Genomic DNA, 15,933 nt, shown 5'->3' with positions numbered 1-15,933 from the left:
GGGCCCAAACCATTGCTTCTGCCTGCCACTGCGACAAATACAGTAGGTATGCCATCCCCTAGGGAAATTACAAGATAACCAGGTAATTTATTTTGGTGACAGTAACAGCAGGAACAGAACAATCTTGGGCAGGTGAGATGGCTCTGTGGGAAAGGGGGACTTTGTTTTCAAGTCTGATGACCTATGCTTGACCTCTGGAAACCATGAGATTGGAGAGAATTGACTCTTGCAAGCTGTTCTCTAACCTGCATGCATGCTCATGGCACATGAATCTACACATACCTATACAATAGAAATAAAATTAAATCTCTTAGTAATCTGCTGTGGAAAAAGTATCTAAAAAGATAGTTGTATACATATATTCAAAATTAAGATTCACTTTGTTACCTAAGTGTACAGTAAATAATAACCTACATAGAACAGGTCTGGCCATTTTTGAGATCTATGGTATAAAGGCAATGTCATGAAGTAGGTGAGGGAATGTATGGTTCATAGCTTCCTTCTGCTATGGCTGCTTAGACTCAGCAACATGAAGACCCCACCAGCTGAAGGGCTATCTTTCATGTTGAGCTTTCCTTCAACACACTACCAGTACTCATTTAAAAGTGAGTAAAAATGTTGTGGCTACTTCCCCAATACACAAGATCTGGGTGCTGGGGTACATACAGTAAAGCTCCCACAGCTAACGTGATTAAGGTGCTTGAGACTATAGGCTCGATCATTTCCAGCATCAAAAGCCAACAGCCAAAGTGCATATACAAATTTCCAACCTGACATATTTACATATGGTATTACTTTAGCCCAGGCTCAGCTTGACCCTCCAACTGTTAGGATTATAGGTGTGATACCTGTTTCTGGGTTTTATGTATGTTGAATCCTGAATTTCTTGCATGCTAAGCAAGCACTCCACCAACTGAGCTATATTATAACTCAATCTGCATTTCTGGAGAAAGAATCCAAGTCTTAATTAGCTTATTAAAAGGACCGGGAAGCATTCCTCCCATGACTAACTATACTTCTGTAGTAGTCACCGAAAGAATCAAACATTTTTCCCTAGAAAAGTTTTAGATCAATGATATCATATCCTTTATTTTTATCCTATCATTTATTTCATGAAACCATAGCTTTTTATTTCTTATTTCCTTCTAAGAAAGCTAACAAAGAGAAAGGCCCAGAACAAAGAAACGCTGCTTCAGCCTTAGGCCTCATACAGGTGGGTAAGGGGCTCCTTTTCTTTTGAAACACACCAGAAACAATGCTCAAGGGGCGTTGATAATTAAACAAGAAGACCATACATCCTTACAGGTGTAGTTCGCTTTCTTTCATGCCACAACATCCCAGGACTGGAGCTACAGATGGTTGTGAGTGCTCTTAATCAATGAGCCATTTTTTAAAAAAATGATTTACTATGTATGCCTGCATGAGTTTATTGGCATCACAAACATGCAGGTGCCCAAACAGGCATAGGATGTCAGATACCCTGACTGGAGTTGCAGGCAGTTGTGGGATGCCTAATGTGGGCACAGGGAATTAAACTGAGACCTCTTTCCAGCCCTTCACACTTGTGTTTTAAGTTCTTGCTCCTTGTTCTTTTAAAGGTTTCTAATGCATCCCTGGAAATTAAAAGTACAGGCCTATGTGGAGGCAGGCAGATGGGAGCCTGTTCCACCTTGACTAAAGATCAGAGTGTGAGCTTATTTTTACTTTTTCAAAGTTGGTGACCATGAGTGTGGCTACAAATAAGAAACCCTGATCTAGGGTGTGTTTAAGTGGTGTTTTGGATATTAAGATGGCCCAGAAAATGAGCCTATTTCTGCTCCTTCATTTTACAATGGGGGGTTTGACATAGGGAGTGGCTGCCTACAGGATACTTGGTCTAGGTTGTGTTTGCCGCATATCCATGTCCTGCCTAAAACATTAAATGCTTTACTCATGAAATAATGGCTCGATGTCTAAAGTATTGAAGCAAGTAACTGTGCTGGTTGTCCTTTGTGTCATGTTTAAGCAATCTTTTGCCTTCGTTCCCCCCTTTTATTAGGGTATAAAAGTGTATGAAAATTAAACGCAGGCGAATTGAGTATAGGTTGAGCTGCTGCCCTATGGCTCTGTGTTTCTTTCATATCTCTGTTCCTCCTACCTAACATTTCTAATCACACACCCTACCCTGGAACGTATGAACCAGCCGGCTGGACCACAACAGAAGCCATCCAAAAACATGGCTTACGATAAGGCATGCCACATGATTTTCCTTGGAAATATGGAAAGGCTCTTTTAAACATATTATTCAAAAATAATATTTTAAAATCTTTTATCAAAATCAGAAACAGCCAAAATTCCTCATTTATTTATAAAGTTTACCTTCATACTCTGCTTTAATCCTCAACGTCTCGTCTGGTCCTTTATGGGCAGATGTCACTCGGAGTTCACATGGAATCCCGAAGTTTCCACAAGCCTTCTTAATTTTCTCACAGTGACCAAGGTCAGAAGCTGAACCCATCAGCACTACAACCCTGCACTGACTGTCTGACTTCAGAAGCAACTAGAGAAATGGGTATGAAAAAGACAAAAATGGGTACCATAAGAAGTCAGTGTAAGAGTATCTTTTCTTTCTGTGTGTGTGTATGTTGAGCCAGGGTGTTACACAGCCGAGGATGCCCATCAATTCCGGATACTCACTCTTGCCTCTCTGCCTCCAGCACCCAGACAGGTGGCTTCTCTATCTTTTCCTTCCCTTTTTTGAAAGGGTTTTGTCTGTGTAGCCCCGGATGACCTGAGCCTCACAGGCAACTGAGCATGAATATCAGCCTCTGGTTTCCTGTGTGCTGGCTCACAAGTGAGCACCGTCACATTTGGTTTTATGCAGTCCGGGAGATCAAACCTAGGTAGGGCTTCATGATAGCTAGGCAAGCACTTGTAACAAAGCTACAGACTCAGCACATAATTTTTTATGTTTTATTTTCTGAGACAGGTCTCATTAGGTAGAGCAAGCTGGCTTTAACCTCAGAGATATGCCATCTCTCTTCTAAGGGCTAGAATTAAAAGTGTGTGCCACCATGCACAGTTGGCATTTTCTTTCTAAACAGACCAAACTGATCATTAAAATAATAGTAAGAATCTTAGACACAGTGGCACACACCTTTAATCCCAATACCGAAGAGACAGAGGAAGGTAAATTCCTGGGAATTGGTGGCCATCCCGGTCTACATTGCAAGGGCCTGTCTCAAAAAAGAATGAACACATCCCAAACCTCTGTATAATGCATAAATTTGTTTGTTTACTTAAGGTAGGGTCTGGTTACACAGTTCAGGCTTGACTCAAGCTTGCAATTCTACTGCCTTCTGGGTCCTAGGATCACAGACAAGTACCACCTTGCCTGCCTACCAACTGAAAAGACCTTTTAACCAGACAAATTATGTTTACTAATTAATTAGATAATAAGCATTTTAATATTCGGGGAACAATAACAAGGGGTTTCAGCATTCTGTTGAACCTTTAAAGCATAATCAGCCAAATTAGGTTAGGTTATAAATTTGTCAGTTGGCCACTTTGCGCTCTATCTACACACATAAGTTGGAAATAATCTTCTAAAAAGTGATTATGATTCATAATGAATCCCATTCAACTTTCATGGATTCACAGTTGTAATACCATAAAAATGAAAGTGACACACAGAGGTTAGAAACAGAACCTCAGGCTCCCACACGAGAACTGTGAACGACATGAACTCAACAGCAGAGAGTTCTGGTAAGGTAGTATGGTGGGGCCACCTCTAAAGCTGTTCCTTTCTTTCAAAGTCACTGAAAAAAAGATACAAAATGGGCTGTCGTAGTGCATGCCCTTAATCCCAGCAGAGAGCTAGCCTGGTCTACAGAGGGAGTTCCAGGACAGGGTCCAAAACTACAAAGAAGCCCTGCCTCAAAAAAACAAAACAACAACAAAAAACCACCCCACATAGTTTCACGTAATCAGGTTGCCCACACTGGCCTGGACTTGAAACTTCACATCTTGGCCTCCTGTCAGCATCCTGGATACACTGTTTGCTATGTACAAATGTGTGGAACTGTGTGGAACGCAGAGGACAGCACAGATGCTCTTCAGGTGCCAGCCAACTTTCCCCTAATTTAAAAATTAATTTATTTTTGTATATATGTCCACACAAATGTGAAAGTCAGAGAACTCTGTGGATTTGGCTTTTTCCTTTGATCTCTATTATACGAGACTTTGCAACAAGTGATTAAACCACTGAGCCATCTTGTCATATTTATCTTTTTTCTTTCTTCTGGAGACAGGACTGCCTGTGGCCTGGAACTTTCCAAGTATGCTGGCCACCATGGGAGGCCAGGGGTCCTCCTGCCCCGAATCCCAACCTTGGGACTGATTACAAATGCCACCACATCTGGCATTTTCTTTGTTGTTTTATATGGGTGCTGGAGAATTAGAGCCAGGTCTTCATGCTTCAAAACAGGTAAACACTTTAAAAGCTACCGAGCTACTTCCTCAGCCCAATGATGCCATCAAGTTTTGTTTATTGCAGGTTTACTAGAGAAGAATTACCTCCACTCGATCTGCAACCCACTCAAAGTTTTTCTTTACCATCTGGAGTCCTTCCGGAGTTACTTCCTTGAGGTCACGGTAAGACTGGAAAATAAGATACAAAGTTAGATAATCTTATCATGGTATCTTAAAAGACTTGTTTAAGTAGAGCTTATGACAAGTTCCCATAATAAGATGTGTCTGAAGATGCACCCTGCTGTACAAATGTTTTTCCAATAAAAAATTTCTGCAGCAAAGTTTTGCTTTTCATTTAAGGTCCTATGCTTTTATTAGCAATTACAAGTAACCGACTTAAGCCCTTGAGACTTGCTATGTAGAGTCCCAGATTTGTTACTTAGTCTTGATATTGTGAAGATACTTATTAGATAAACAAGGACACACGCTCCTTTCCTGTTTAAGAATCAAAAGATGACAAATAATACAAAAACCTGCTTTTGTAGGTTAAAAGTATTCCTTACTACCACAGGAGAGTTCCATCTACTTTTACTTTTTGGTACTAAAGGCTGAATCCAGGGCCTTGTGTGTGCTAAGCACGTGCCCTGCCATTGTGCTGTATCTCCAGCAGGAGAAATGATTTTTGAAGGCAAACACTTAACAACATATCAGACTAATATCCCCTTCCCCTCACCACTGCCACAGCTTGATCTTACAAAGCACTACGTACCTGTTTGTCTTTCTGCTGGCTCCTATCTCCCGATGGCCAGAGTCTCCAAGAATCATTATCAATTACATCAGCAAGAACAATCTCTTTGGTAGTTACATCAACACCAAATTCAATCTAGAAGCAGCACATTACCAAGGAAATGATTTTAAAAAAAAAAATCACACACTACTAAGGACATTTCTTAGTTACAACCTTCATTTTTAAAACTTATTTTATCAGTACTACCTTCATATCAACCAGCGTGCAGTTCTGGGGCAGCCAGGCTTTCTCCAGTATTTCAAAAATAGCTTGTGTAGCATGACTCATGATGTCCACTTCAGTCTGGCCTATAGCAAGTCCAGCAAAACAAAACTGTGCAGCAATGAGTTGCTCCTCAGACCACTGTGGATCATTATTGGCATCATCCTGAGAACAAGGCAAAGCAATACACGTTCATTTCAATTTTAGAATTTTCCAGAGAAAACAAAGTTCTCTTTTTCCTGGAATGTGTTCCTAAGAACTGAAATTTTCACCAGACAGTGGTGGCACACACATATTTAATTCCAGCACTTGGGAGGCAGAGGCATAGGTCATTTAGATAAGAAACTTATTCTAGGTAATGAAATACTTAAACCAAATTTGTCCTCTCTCTGTAAAGCAATTTTTATGTAATGAATGTTCTGTCTGTATATATGTGCAACACGTGTATCCACTTTGGATACAATGTCAATTTTCTTTTTAAAGCAATTAATAAAATGTTCATAGTATGACTAAAATTATAAAACTTCAATTACTTGGGAGGCGGAAGCAGACAGATCTCTGAGTTTGAGGCCAGCCTGGTCAAGAGTTGAGTCCAGGATAGCCAGGCAGGGATACACAGAGAAACCTGTCTCAAAAATCAACAAAACAAAAATCAAAACACCTAGGGACAGTGTTTCATTACATAGCCCAGACTGGCCTTGAAATAGTAATTTTTCTATGCCCCTTCTTTAAATTTCATTTCTCAGTAAGTATGGGTATTTTCCCTGAATGTATACCAGAAGAGACCATCAGATTCCCTGGGACTGGAGTTAAATAGTTGTAAGCCACAAATGTGTACTGGGATCAAACTTGGGTCCTCTGGAAGAACAGTCAGTACCCTTGCCTCTGAGTCACCTCTTCAGCCCGGGCCTTCATTCCTTAAATACTGGGCAGGAATGCAGGTGTGCACCACCAGGCCCACCAAGCATCTAAATCTTTTCTTGCTGTGGGACAACAATTTTACCCTGTAAAGATTTGTTTCTTCTATTTGTTTAATGAAATGCTGATTGGCCAGTAGCCAGGCAGGAAGTATAGGTGGGGCAATGAGAACAGGAGAATTCTTTGAAGAAAGATTGAGTCTGAAGTTCTCACCCACAGAGGAAGCAAGATGTGAATGCCTCGCTGAAAAAGGTACCAAGCCACGTGGCTAACACAGACAAGAATTATGGGCTAATATAAGTTATAAGAGTTAATTTAAGTCACAAAAGCAATCACCTTGAAGAACATCTCCACTTTTGGTGGGTAAAACTTATACCCTTCTTTTACACCAGGGTTCCTTTTGAGAAAAGATCCAGTTGCTATTCTTCGGCACACCCATTCAATTGGAATCATTTCACATTGGGGTGCAATGAAAGCAGTCTCCCCACATTTCTTGGTGAAAGCAGTCTTGATACCTACATATTGATGATAAAAGGGTAAAAAATCAATAAATTTTTCTTTAAAGGTCAATAAGACCTAAAGAATAAAGTTCCTCTTTCAATTTATTCTGATATATGTATACACTGCAGGGCCAGCTCCCTCTTTACAGGGTTTCTGGGGGATAGAACTCAGACAAGTTAGGGTTGCATTGGCTTAGCCACCTCAAAAATAAATAAAAACAAAAACAAACAAACAAACAAAACCTCTATCAAAAATAAAGTTCACCACGGGATTAGAGATGGCTCAGAGGTTAAGTGCTTATTGCTATCCTGGAGGACCAGAGTTTGGTCCCTAGCACCCATGACTGTAGGCTCACAATCCCTTTTAACTCCAATTCCAGGGCATCCAATGTTTCTGGCCTTTTTGGCACCTGCACTCAAATGCACATTCCCACATGTAGTATACTTTGTCTTAACATATAATGCTTACCTGAAGATCAGAGTACAGAGCTAAACCACTAGGGGCCAGGCAGTGGTGGCTTATGCTTTTAATCCCAGCACTAGGGAGGTGGAGACAGGAAGGGATATGACAGGGTGGAGAGAGAAATATAAAGCGGGAGACAGGAGCTCACTGCAGTCTGGAGATGCAGTCAGAGAAGGCAATCTGAGGACAGGATTGCCCCTTGGTCTGAGCATCGGTAGAGGTAAAAGGTGTCTTTAGTGACTGGCCACTCTGCTTCTCTGATCTCTCAGCTTTCATCCCTAATATCTGACTCTGGATTTTTATTAAGAACAATTTGAATTTGTGCTACACCCATTCACAGATATACATAATTAAAAATAAGATCATAAAAAGGCTAACAATGTTTTTGATTAGTTATCAAAATAGCAGACAGTTTCATTTTAATATCACACAGCAAACCATACAGTAGACCTAAAGACCCAAGCTAAGCATGTTTTACCCTCCACCTATGAGGCTTATTTTAAACAGGACACCTGTCTCTCCCCTCTTTTTACTACTGATTATCTAACTTTGTGGAAGGCACATAAATCATCCGAGTGGTGTTAAATTACCTTTAAAGCTAAATGGAGTACAGAAGTCTCATGTTCTATAGTCCAGTATTGTGATTCACGCCTACATTCTGAAGATACCTTTTCTTTTAATGTCTAAAGAGTCCTTGAAATACCATCCATCATATGTGCTCTTCCATTTCTTGTGACTGTAACTGAAAAACTAAGTCAAGAGCTGTTTGGGATGGGACTCTGGAAACTAACGACCTCTCTGATGACAGTTTAAATGTATAGTGCTCTAGGGCTGGAAAGGTGGGTCTGCACTTCTTGCTCTTGCAGAGCTGGGTGCGGTTTCTAGTAGCCACAAGGCAGTTCACAGCCACCTCCAATCTAGTTCCACAGGACTGGAAACTCTCTGCAGATACCAGAGGACTCATGCATGCATGTGGCATCCTGCCTAGCTTCAGCACGTACACATAAACTTGGAAAACAAAGCCTCATGATCCAATAAATAATAAAAAATCCTAACTCTCCTCCTTCACTTCAGTATTCTGTATACTGGAAGAAAAATAGTTTTTCAAGGTGGACCTCTTAACTAAGTTCAGTCCAGTCACTTAGAACACAAGGACAGGAAGGCACAGCTGCTACCTTCCAATACTTCTCAGCATTTACAAGCAGAAGCAGGACTTAAGTCTGTACTGCCTCCAATAGGCAGAACAAAAAGCAACTGTGCAGCACTCCAGGGAGTAAATTCAGGTTATTACTTAGGGCTGCTAACACCAGGAAGGCAGCCTGTATAGTTAAATTCCCTAAGGTTGAGATGGCCTTGCAGAAGAAAATTACACTGGTGATTCACAGGACCGAAGACTACAGGAAATTGTTAGTTTCTCTTAAATTCTTTTTTTTCGTGAGAGGTGGGTTTGAATGCTTGTTCCCCAGCTGATGGAACTGTTTGGGATTAGGTATGGCCTTGTTGGAGGAGTTCGGCTTTGATGTTTCAAACCCCCAAGTTATTCCCAGTTAGCTCTCTCTGCCTCCTATGTGTGGTGTAAGCTCTCAGCTATTGCCCCAGTGCCCTGCCTGCCTGCCACCATCCGGCCACAACCGTCATGAACTCTACTCTCTGGAACTGGACACCCCAAATTAAATACTTTCTTTTATAAGTTGCCTCAGTCATGGTAACAGAAAAGTAACTAAGACTGTGGGCAATATTGGAGATTATATCACTGAGCTATCCCCAGCCTAAAGTTTCTTTGAACCTAAAGACCATTACCTCCAAACCAGTTACCTGTTAAGAGTGAACTTTAAAAACTCTTGCCTTGATTTTACTATATGCAACTAGCCAGTGGGACATTCCCAAACAGGTCAACTCAAATACAGCCATCTCCCAGAGAAAAAGTCAGTTACCCACATCTAGATATAGTAAAATACACAGGTAATTATAACATGTTCTTGACCCAAATAATTTCTCTCCACGAAAACGACCAATATGAAGACACAAAGGGAGCACTCACCGGCATCCTGTAACAGCTGAAAAATACAGCTGGTGATCTTGTTGGAGATTGCAGCTTTGCCTTCCAGGTGGTTCTTTCTGGCTGCATTTCCCGCTGTAATCTGGTCCTTGGACTGCAGGAGGACTCTTCCTGGACTATCTAACAATTCATAGACTTCTTTTGTCTTACCCTCATAGAGTTTTCTCCCAATGTTCAGTACTGTGGAAATAAAATAGAATTATATCAGATTCAGGAAGATTTCCTAAATTATCAAAGAATCAGCTAAAATGTTGAATCACGGCATGGACAGTGATTAATATAAAAATTTATAAAAACCATTTGCATAAACGTTATACTTTTCAATGTAATTTTCTCATGTATCATCACATAATTTTGTTAGTGTACTTATGTTAATTACAGATTAGAAAATGAAGGCTCACAAAGTTGAGGTTACACATTTAGTATATGCAGAACTACAAATAATCCCAAATCTTCTGAATCAACATCGGGCTTTCTCTATCAGCTTGTCTCTGAACTAAAACAATTAAAATTAGTGTAACGATAGTAGTTGTTGTAGTTTACAAAAAGCAGCCCAGGAGAGAAAGATGCCATGTGACAGGGCTCAGGTGGAGGGGTTTTATATTGGGAGAAAGTGAATGGGAAAAGGGCAGGGGAGACTGGCTTCTGGGAGTGTCAGAAGAGAAGAGTCAGAGACAGACAGACAGACAGACAGACAGACAAAGAGATGGGAGGTGGGAAGAGTCCTTTTAAAGGGGAAGGTAATAAATGTGCACAGGAGGTGTGCTCTTAGTGGCTACAACTGGGGACATACACCCCAAGGTCAGGCCAGTATAGATACCTGAAAACTAGCAGTAGTATTTTTGTATACACAACTACAATACATTATTTAAATTAATTTACAGGAGAAAAATGCTTTATTTTTCTTGACTTTTCATAACAAGATGAATGGGAAAATTCAGAATAATTTCTTGATTTCACTTTTTTTAATATTAATTTATTTATTATGCATCTGTTTGTGTGTATGCCTTCAGGCCAGTAGAGGGAACCAGACCCCATTACAGATGGTTGTGAGCCACCATGTGGTTGCTGGGAATTGAACTCAGGACCTTTGGAAGAACAGGCAATGCTCTTAACTTCTGAGCCATCTCTCCAGCCCCTTGATTTCAATTTTTTTAAAAATTAATTTGTAAGAGGCTTCTTCACTCATCTGAAAAATCTAGTAGGTGGTGGAGGTAGTGACAGCGGAGCTGGCATAACATTTAAAAGGTCTGGGCTGGGGCTGGAGAGATGGCTCAGAGGTTAAGAGCATTGCCTGCTCTTCCAGAGGTCCTGAGTTCAATTCCCAGCAACCACATGGTGGCTCACAACCATCTGTACAGAGATCTAGTGGCCTCTTCTGGCGTGCGGGCATACATGGAGGCAGAATGTTGTATATATAATAAATAAATATTAAAAAAAAAAAAAAAGGTCTGGGCTGAAAGTGTAGTGCTCGCCTGGGGGCCAGCCTTGAACAAATACCTTTCTCCAGAGTGGAGGTGTGAAAATTGAGAAATGTACTGAAAATTCGCCTGTGTTCAATTTTCCAACAGCTTAATATACCCCTAACCCCAAAAGGTAGGAGTAAAACAACAAAAGACTGCATGTACCTACAAATTGAAAATCACGGGCTACATTCTTCACACTCACACCCTAGACCAACCAACTCCCTGGGTGAAATCCCAAGTTACTTCTGGAATGGAACTTAGTTGGATCCTTAGACTTTTGTTTTAGGTGGGACCAACTACTTCCCATTCCAGGAGCCAGCAAAGGCACAGCTAGCCACACCTGTTGACAATAGCCTTGAAGAGTGGAACTCTTTGATTTGATTTATAACTATGTGGGACCTTTGTTTGATTAACTTTGACTGAACTAGAAACAAGTCCCAGATTCTTTGGGCCTCCCCAGTACCAAATGAAAAACAAATCCCAAATCAAAAGACATTTTTATGAGGTTCCCTTCTGAAGCTGGGCCCACCCAACTCCTAGGCTAGACTTGGAGACAAAGGCAGGCTTTCCTCTATTTACACTTGGGTTAGTTAGCCCCCGGGAAAGAAGTACTTCAAGTCTCTGCCGCCAGTCAGTGCCCTCCACTGGGGAAGTAGGAAAGTACCAGGAAATGAATATAAAAGCATTTTCTTTTCCCCAGAGACAGGGTGTCACTGCACAGTCCTGGCTAGGCTGGAATGCTCCTGGTAGACAGACTAGGCTAACCTTGAACTCAGAGGTTCCTCTGCCCCTGCTTCTCCCTGAGACTGAAGATGTGCACAGCTAGACAGGCAGAGCACTAGACTCCACACTGGAATGATTTAGATGAAAACAACAAGGAACCAAAGTGTAAAGGTACAGGGAATTGCTTCTCATGTTTCCACAGCACATTTATCCCCAGTACTTCTCCAGGGTATTCGTGTGCCAGGATGATGGATATAATAGCAAATGAAATCTAGTTTCTGCTCTCAAGGGACCTGAGTATTGAAAGAAACAGTCAATAAATAAGCAACCATAATAAAAATAACACAAAGTAGGGATTATGGGATCCCATATTCACAGCAGGACCACCTTACTTGCATCAGAGAAGCCTAGAATAAAGTAAAAGCTGCATGGAGGCCTGAAATATGATCAGAACGTCACATGGCATAATTAATAAAAGTGGCAAGATCAAGCAGCAAGGGTGGAGCGGGTCAGCAGGGCTGAGCACTTAGTGCCCTGGTCGCATGCAGACTGGTAGTGGTCAGAGCAGCCAATAGGCAAAGCAGCAGGAAATAAAGTGGAAAAGCTAGCTGGGAGGCCAGCCAGAGATACACAGTGAGACCCTTTCGGGAACAAACAAAAATAAACCAAAGAAGAGTTGATTAGGTCACACCAGCATCTGGCACAGGAAAACAATTAAGTGTCCAAGAAGGAAATCAATGGCCTAGCTTGGTCTACAAGAGATCGTTTCAGATCAGGTTCTGAAAAAAGCTACAGAGAAACAGGAGCTCGAAAAACAACAACAAAAAACTCAAAAGCCAAAACCCAGAAGCATAAAAGCAGTATCTATTAAAAAGGCATTTAACTCGTGTTCTAGGGGACCAGAAACACTCCAGACTTCTCAAGCATACCCCCCAACATAGCGTTCTCTCACAAGAGAGTGATGGCACCGAAGAGGAAAATTCTAGAGATTTTTACTAGTTTTGAAATACAGGCACCCTGATCTCAGAAAAATTCTGGGCCAAAGTTCCAATTAATGAAGTTATAGCACCGCTTTGTTGTTGTTTTTCGCTCTTCGTAAGTGGGAAATAATATGCTGGGGCGCCAACACAATTTACGTCACTACGTAGAAACTTTTATTGTGGCCCACGACAGCGTTTTATGGCAAAAAGCAGCAAACGACCTTTCCGGAGGCTCTAACCAAGCAGAGACAAAATGGTAGCGTAACTAAACTTATCAAACAAAATGTGAGTTTTCCTTCGATTTTGGCACTCTCCAAAGTTATCATGGCACCAAAGATTACCAATTAGTACAGATCGTTACTCTCCCACACCCGTTCCCGAAATCCCAGGCTAGCCTGAACTACAAATCAAGCACTTGACCAACACAAAATATCTGGATCTAGAGTCATATTATTAAATTATATAGCTAACCTAAAGGAGATAATTGGCGTAAGAATCTTAACAGAATAAACAAACTTTGGGTTAAAAATTCTGCTAGATTTTCATGACTGTTTATCTATCCCAGATTCTAGGATCTTCGTTAGTTTTAGGACATTTCTCCTCCGGGGCACCTTCCCACTCTGCTACTTTCCTCCACTCCAGGGGAGTTTTCTGGGAATTTCAGGAGCCCCGGGAGTTTGGTGTCCAAAGCACGTCTCACTGCACGTACACCACGTGTGCAGTATCTGGGCCCGTGGCGTCACCGCGAGTAAACCAGCCGGGCACTGTACCAGGAGGGCTGCAATCCGACCCCGGAGCTGCACAAGTCCACGCCAAGCATGCAACTCCCTGCTGGAGGGTGTGTGTGTGTGTGTATGAGGACACCAGCGGGTCGGAAAGCCTGCTACTCACCCTCAGCTGTCGCCATGATCCTAGGTGGGATGAAAGTACAAGACGGCGCGGGAAAGTGAGGGAGCGGTCGGTAAAACAAGAACCACCAAAGGCTCAGGAGGGCGGGGAAAGGCGGTGCTAGCGGAGGCAAAGCCGCTACGTCTGGTCAGTCCGTGCAACCGAAAAGCTACAGCGAAGAACCGGACTGGCTGCAAAATGGTCTGGGATCGCTTGCCCCAGTATTCCCGCCGCGCATGCGCGCCGACGAGACACCACTTCCGGGCGGCTCAGTGTCTCAATCCCCAGTGGCGAAAAGTGGCGCGCAGGCTTGGGCCCCGCTGGCCGGGAGAGGGTTCTGTGTTGGAGCGTACCAAGTCCCGATGGCCGGGGGACAGCGTGCGACCTGGGGCACGCACAGCTCAAATCTTCTGAGGGGTAAACCCCACCAACTGCGCTCCACTCATCACCTACATCTCGGGAGCGGAAAATAACGGAGATTTCCACGTGTGGAAACAGTAGCTGCCCAACCTCACCCGCGGAGAGCTGGCCACACCCCTTTCGCTGCATGGCTCCGCCCCCGTGCAACGAAGTAGCTGATTGGCCGGGCGCTGGAGGCCCAGCTGGCAACGCCCCCCCTTGAAAGCGCGCGCCGCCGCAGTAGCAAGAACCTAGCCCGCGGGGAAGGAGGAGGCAATAGGCGGCTTGAGCTTCTGCGGCTTACTAGAGCAGAGCGTACAGCTGGTTGGTGCTCGGACCGCGCCGCGACAGCAGGTCCGTCCACGTGCTTTCGGCTGCGCCATGGACGTGGAGGAGTCGGGGATGAGTGAGGAATGTGGCGTGTTTGGGTGCATCGCTTCTGGAGAGTGGCCCACGCAGCTAGATGTGCCGCATGTGATCACTGCAGGACTCGGGGGTCTGCAGCACCGGTGAGCAACAGGATGAGGGGTAGGGGTGAAGTGGCTCAGCTCCGCGAGCGGCTTCCCTGCTCTGGAGCTATGGAGACCGCAGTACTAGGACGGTAGAACTCAAGAATCAGGACCAGTACCTTCGCAGGGAATTGACCAAGTAGGCGTGTGGTACGCCTTGCCTCATAGACATTAACCTAGCCTGTCGAACTCCTCCCTAATGCTCTTTATGGTTAACTCCAAGAATGTGCACCTCTCCTGCGGGTTTGCTTGCACTAGCCAGGTTGGGAGGAATCGTTTAGATCTCCTTAAACCTAGAACTATTCTTGAGATAAAGTTCTGTAAGGTGGTGGTGCCTGGTGAAGGTCCACCAACACTTTAGTCTTTTGCGCGTGGCCTCCAGCTTGCAGAATCTTTGTTTGCACGGGCAGAGCTAATGAGCAGATTGTCAACCTCAAAGCAGTTATCGGTTTGGGGACCCTCGAGTTCAGACCCACGGAAGCAGGTCTAGTTCGTATTCAGATTGAGTCACAGTGGTAGTAGATTTCATATACATTACCTTCATAGGATGAAGAGTGATTGGTAAAGTCTTTTTTTGTTTGTTTGTTTTTGTTTTTTTCGAGGCAATGTTTCTGGCTCTTGTAGATCAGGCTGGCCTAAACTCACAGATATGGGCCTGCCTCTGCCAACACCGCCCATCTCCGATTGGTTAACTTTTAAATAATAAATTAAAACAGTAAGAGCCATTAGCAAACTCGCTTCTTTAAAGGGAGAGAGGAGAAGTGCTTGATGTCCAGATACGTATTGATTTGGAAAAACTGGGAGATGCTTTCGAGGTAAACAAAACAACACCTGACTTAACAGACAGTTAGTATAGATCTATTGAAGGAAATAATAGACTGTTTGTGTGTTTCCCCAAAATCTTACAAAGTTTCCTAAGACAATAGCCACAACCGCTGGAACGGAACTGACAATGGCACTTATCAGCAGCGTGGGTGCCACAGGTATCAATGCATTCCTAGTGATTTCCTTTCCCTCACCAGCCTACCTTTGCCTTTCTCACAGTCCTAAATGTTTGTTTGGAGTTTCACATTCTGCATGCTTTTTGTTTATTAAAAAGCCTCCAGGAGCCAGCACTCACCAAGATGTGCCTGTTTCTGCCTCCCAAGTGCTTTATTACATCTTAAACTATTGAGATCTGGAAATGTGCTCTATTATTGAACACTTGCCTAGATTGGAGGGGGCTCTCGGGTGGTCAGTCCTTAGTATTTGTGGGAGAAAGAGAGAAATTTAAATCTGATTATGTGATTCTGAGGAGCAGTTGTCTATACCACTTTTGGATTTATTTCAGATATCACATTAGGAACAGTGGGAATGGAGGTAGAGAATCTTAGACAACAGAGGGAAGTGACTCCATCCTTTCCTTCACTGTGTTTACATTGTAGTCAGTTACTCAGAATTCTCCCTCATATACTTACTTCATTTTTCTTTCTATTTTCGTTAAATTTGTAATAGGAGGGGCAGGGCTGCTTCCCCGTATTCCTTTAACACCGCTTGGCCCATTATATCTAGCCTTTTTTTTTTTTTTTTT

At 42.9% G+C, this 15,933-nt stretch overlaps 2 protein-coding genes across 2 annotated transcripts in view; one reads left to right on the top strand and one right to left on the bottom strand.

Annotated features, from left to right (window-relative positions):
* Positions 1–13,758, bottom strand: part of Paics (phosphoribosylaminoimidazole carboxylase and phosphoribosylaminoimidazolesuccinocarboxamide synthase) — a 15,375-nt gene extending 1,617 nt beyond the window's left edge. Inside the window, exons 1-8 of the mRNA XM_026785019.1 lie at positions 13,459–13,758; positions 9,381–9,578; positions 6,713–6,891; positions 5,444–5,623; positions 5,219–5,332; positions 4,555–4,638; positions 2,359–2,539; positions 5–58 (exon numbers count right to left, since the gene is read on the bottom strand). Coding sequence (XP_026640820.1) covers positions 5–58; positions 2,359–2,539; positions 4,555–4,638; positions 5,219–5,332; positions 5,444–5,623; positions 6,713–6,891; positions 9,381–9,578; positions 13,459–13,474 — 1,006 coding nt within the window. The 5' untranslated portion in view covers positions 13,475–13,758. The remainder of the gene's footprint in view (positions 1–4; positions 59–2,358; positions 2,540–4,554; positions 4,639–5,218; positions 5,333–5,443; positions 5,624–6,712; positions 6,892–9,380; positions 9,579–13,458) is intronic.
* Positions 13,759–14,016: 258 nt separating this feature from the next.
* Positions 14,017–15,933, top strand: part of Ppat (phosphoribosyl pyrophosphate amidotransferase) — a 34,817-nt gene continuing 32,900 nt past the window's right edge. Inside the window, exon 1 of the mRNA XM_026785018.1 lies at positions 14,017–14,363. Coding sequence (XP_026640819.1) covers positions 14,236–14,363 — 128 coding nt within the window. The 5' untranslated portion in view covers positions 14,017–14,235. The remainder of the gene's footprint in view (positions 14,364–15,933) is intronic.

This window comes from Microtus ochrogaster, linkage group LG1 (assembly GCF_000317375.1).
Source record: "Microtus ochrogaster isolate Prairie Vole_2 linkage group LG1, MicOch1.0, whole genome shotgun sequence".
Lineage (NCBI taxonomy): Eukaryota > Metazoa > Chordata > Mammalia > Rodentia > Cricetidae > Microtus > Microtus ochrogaster.
Note: the sequence above shows the minus strand (reverse complement) of the source record. Positions and strands in the feature narration are given on the sequence as shown.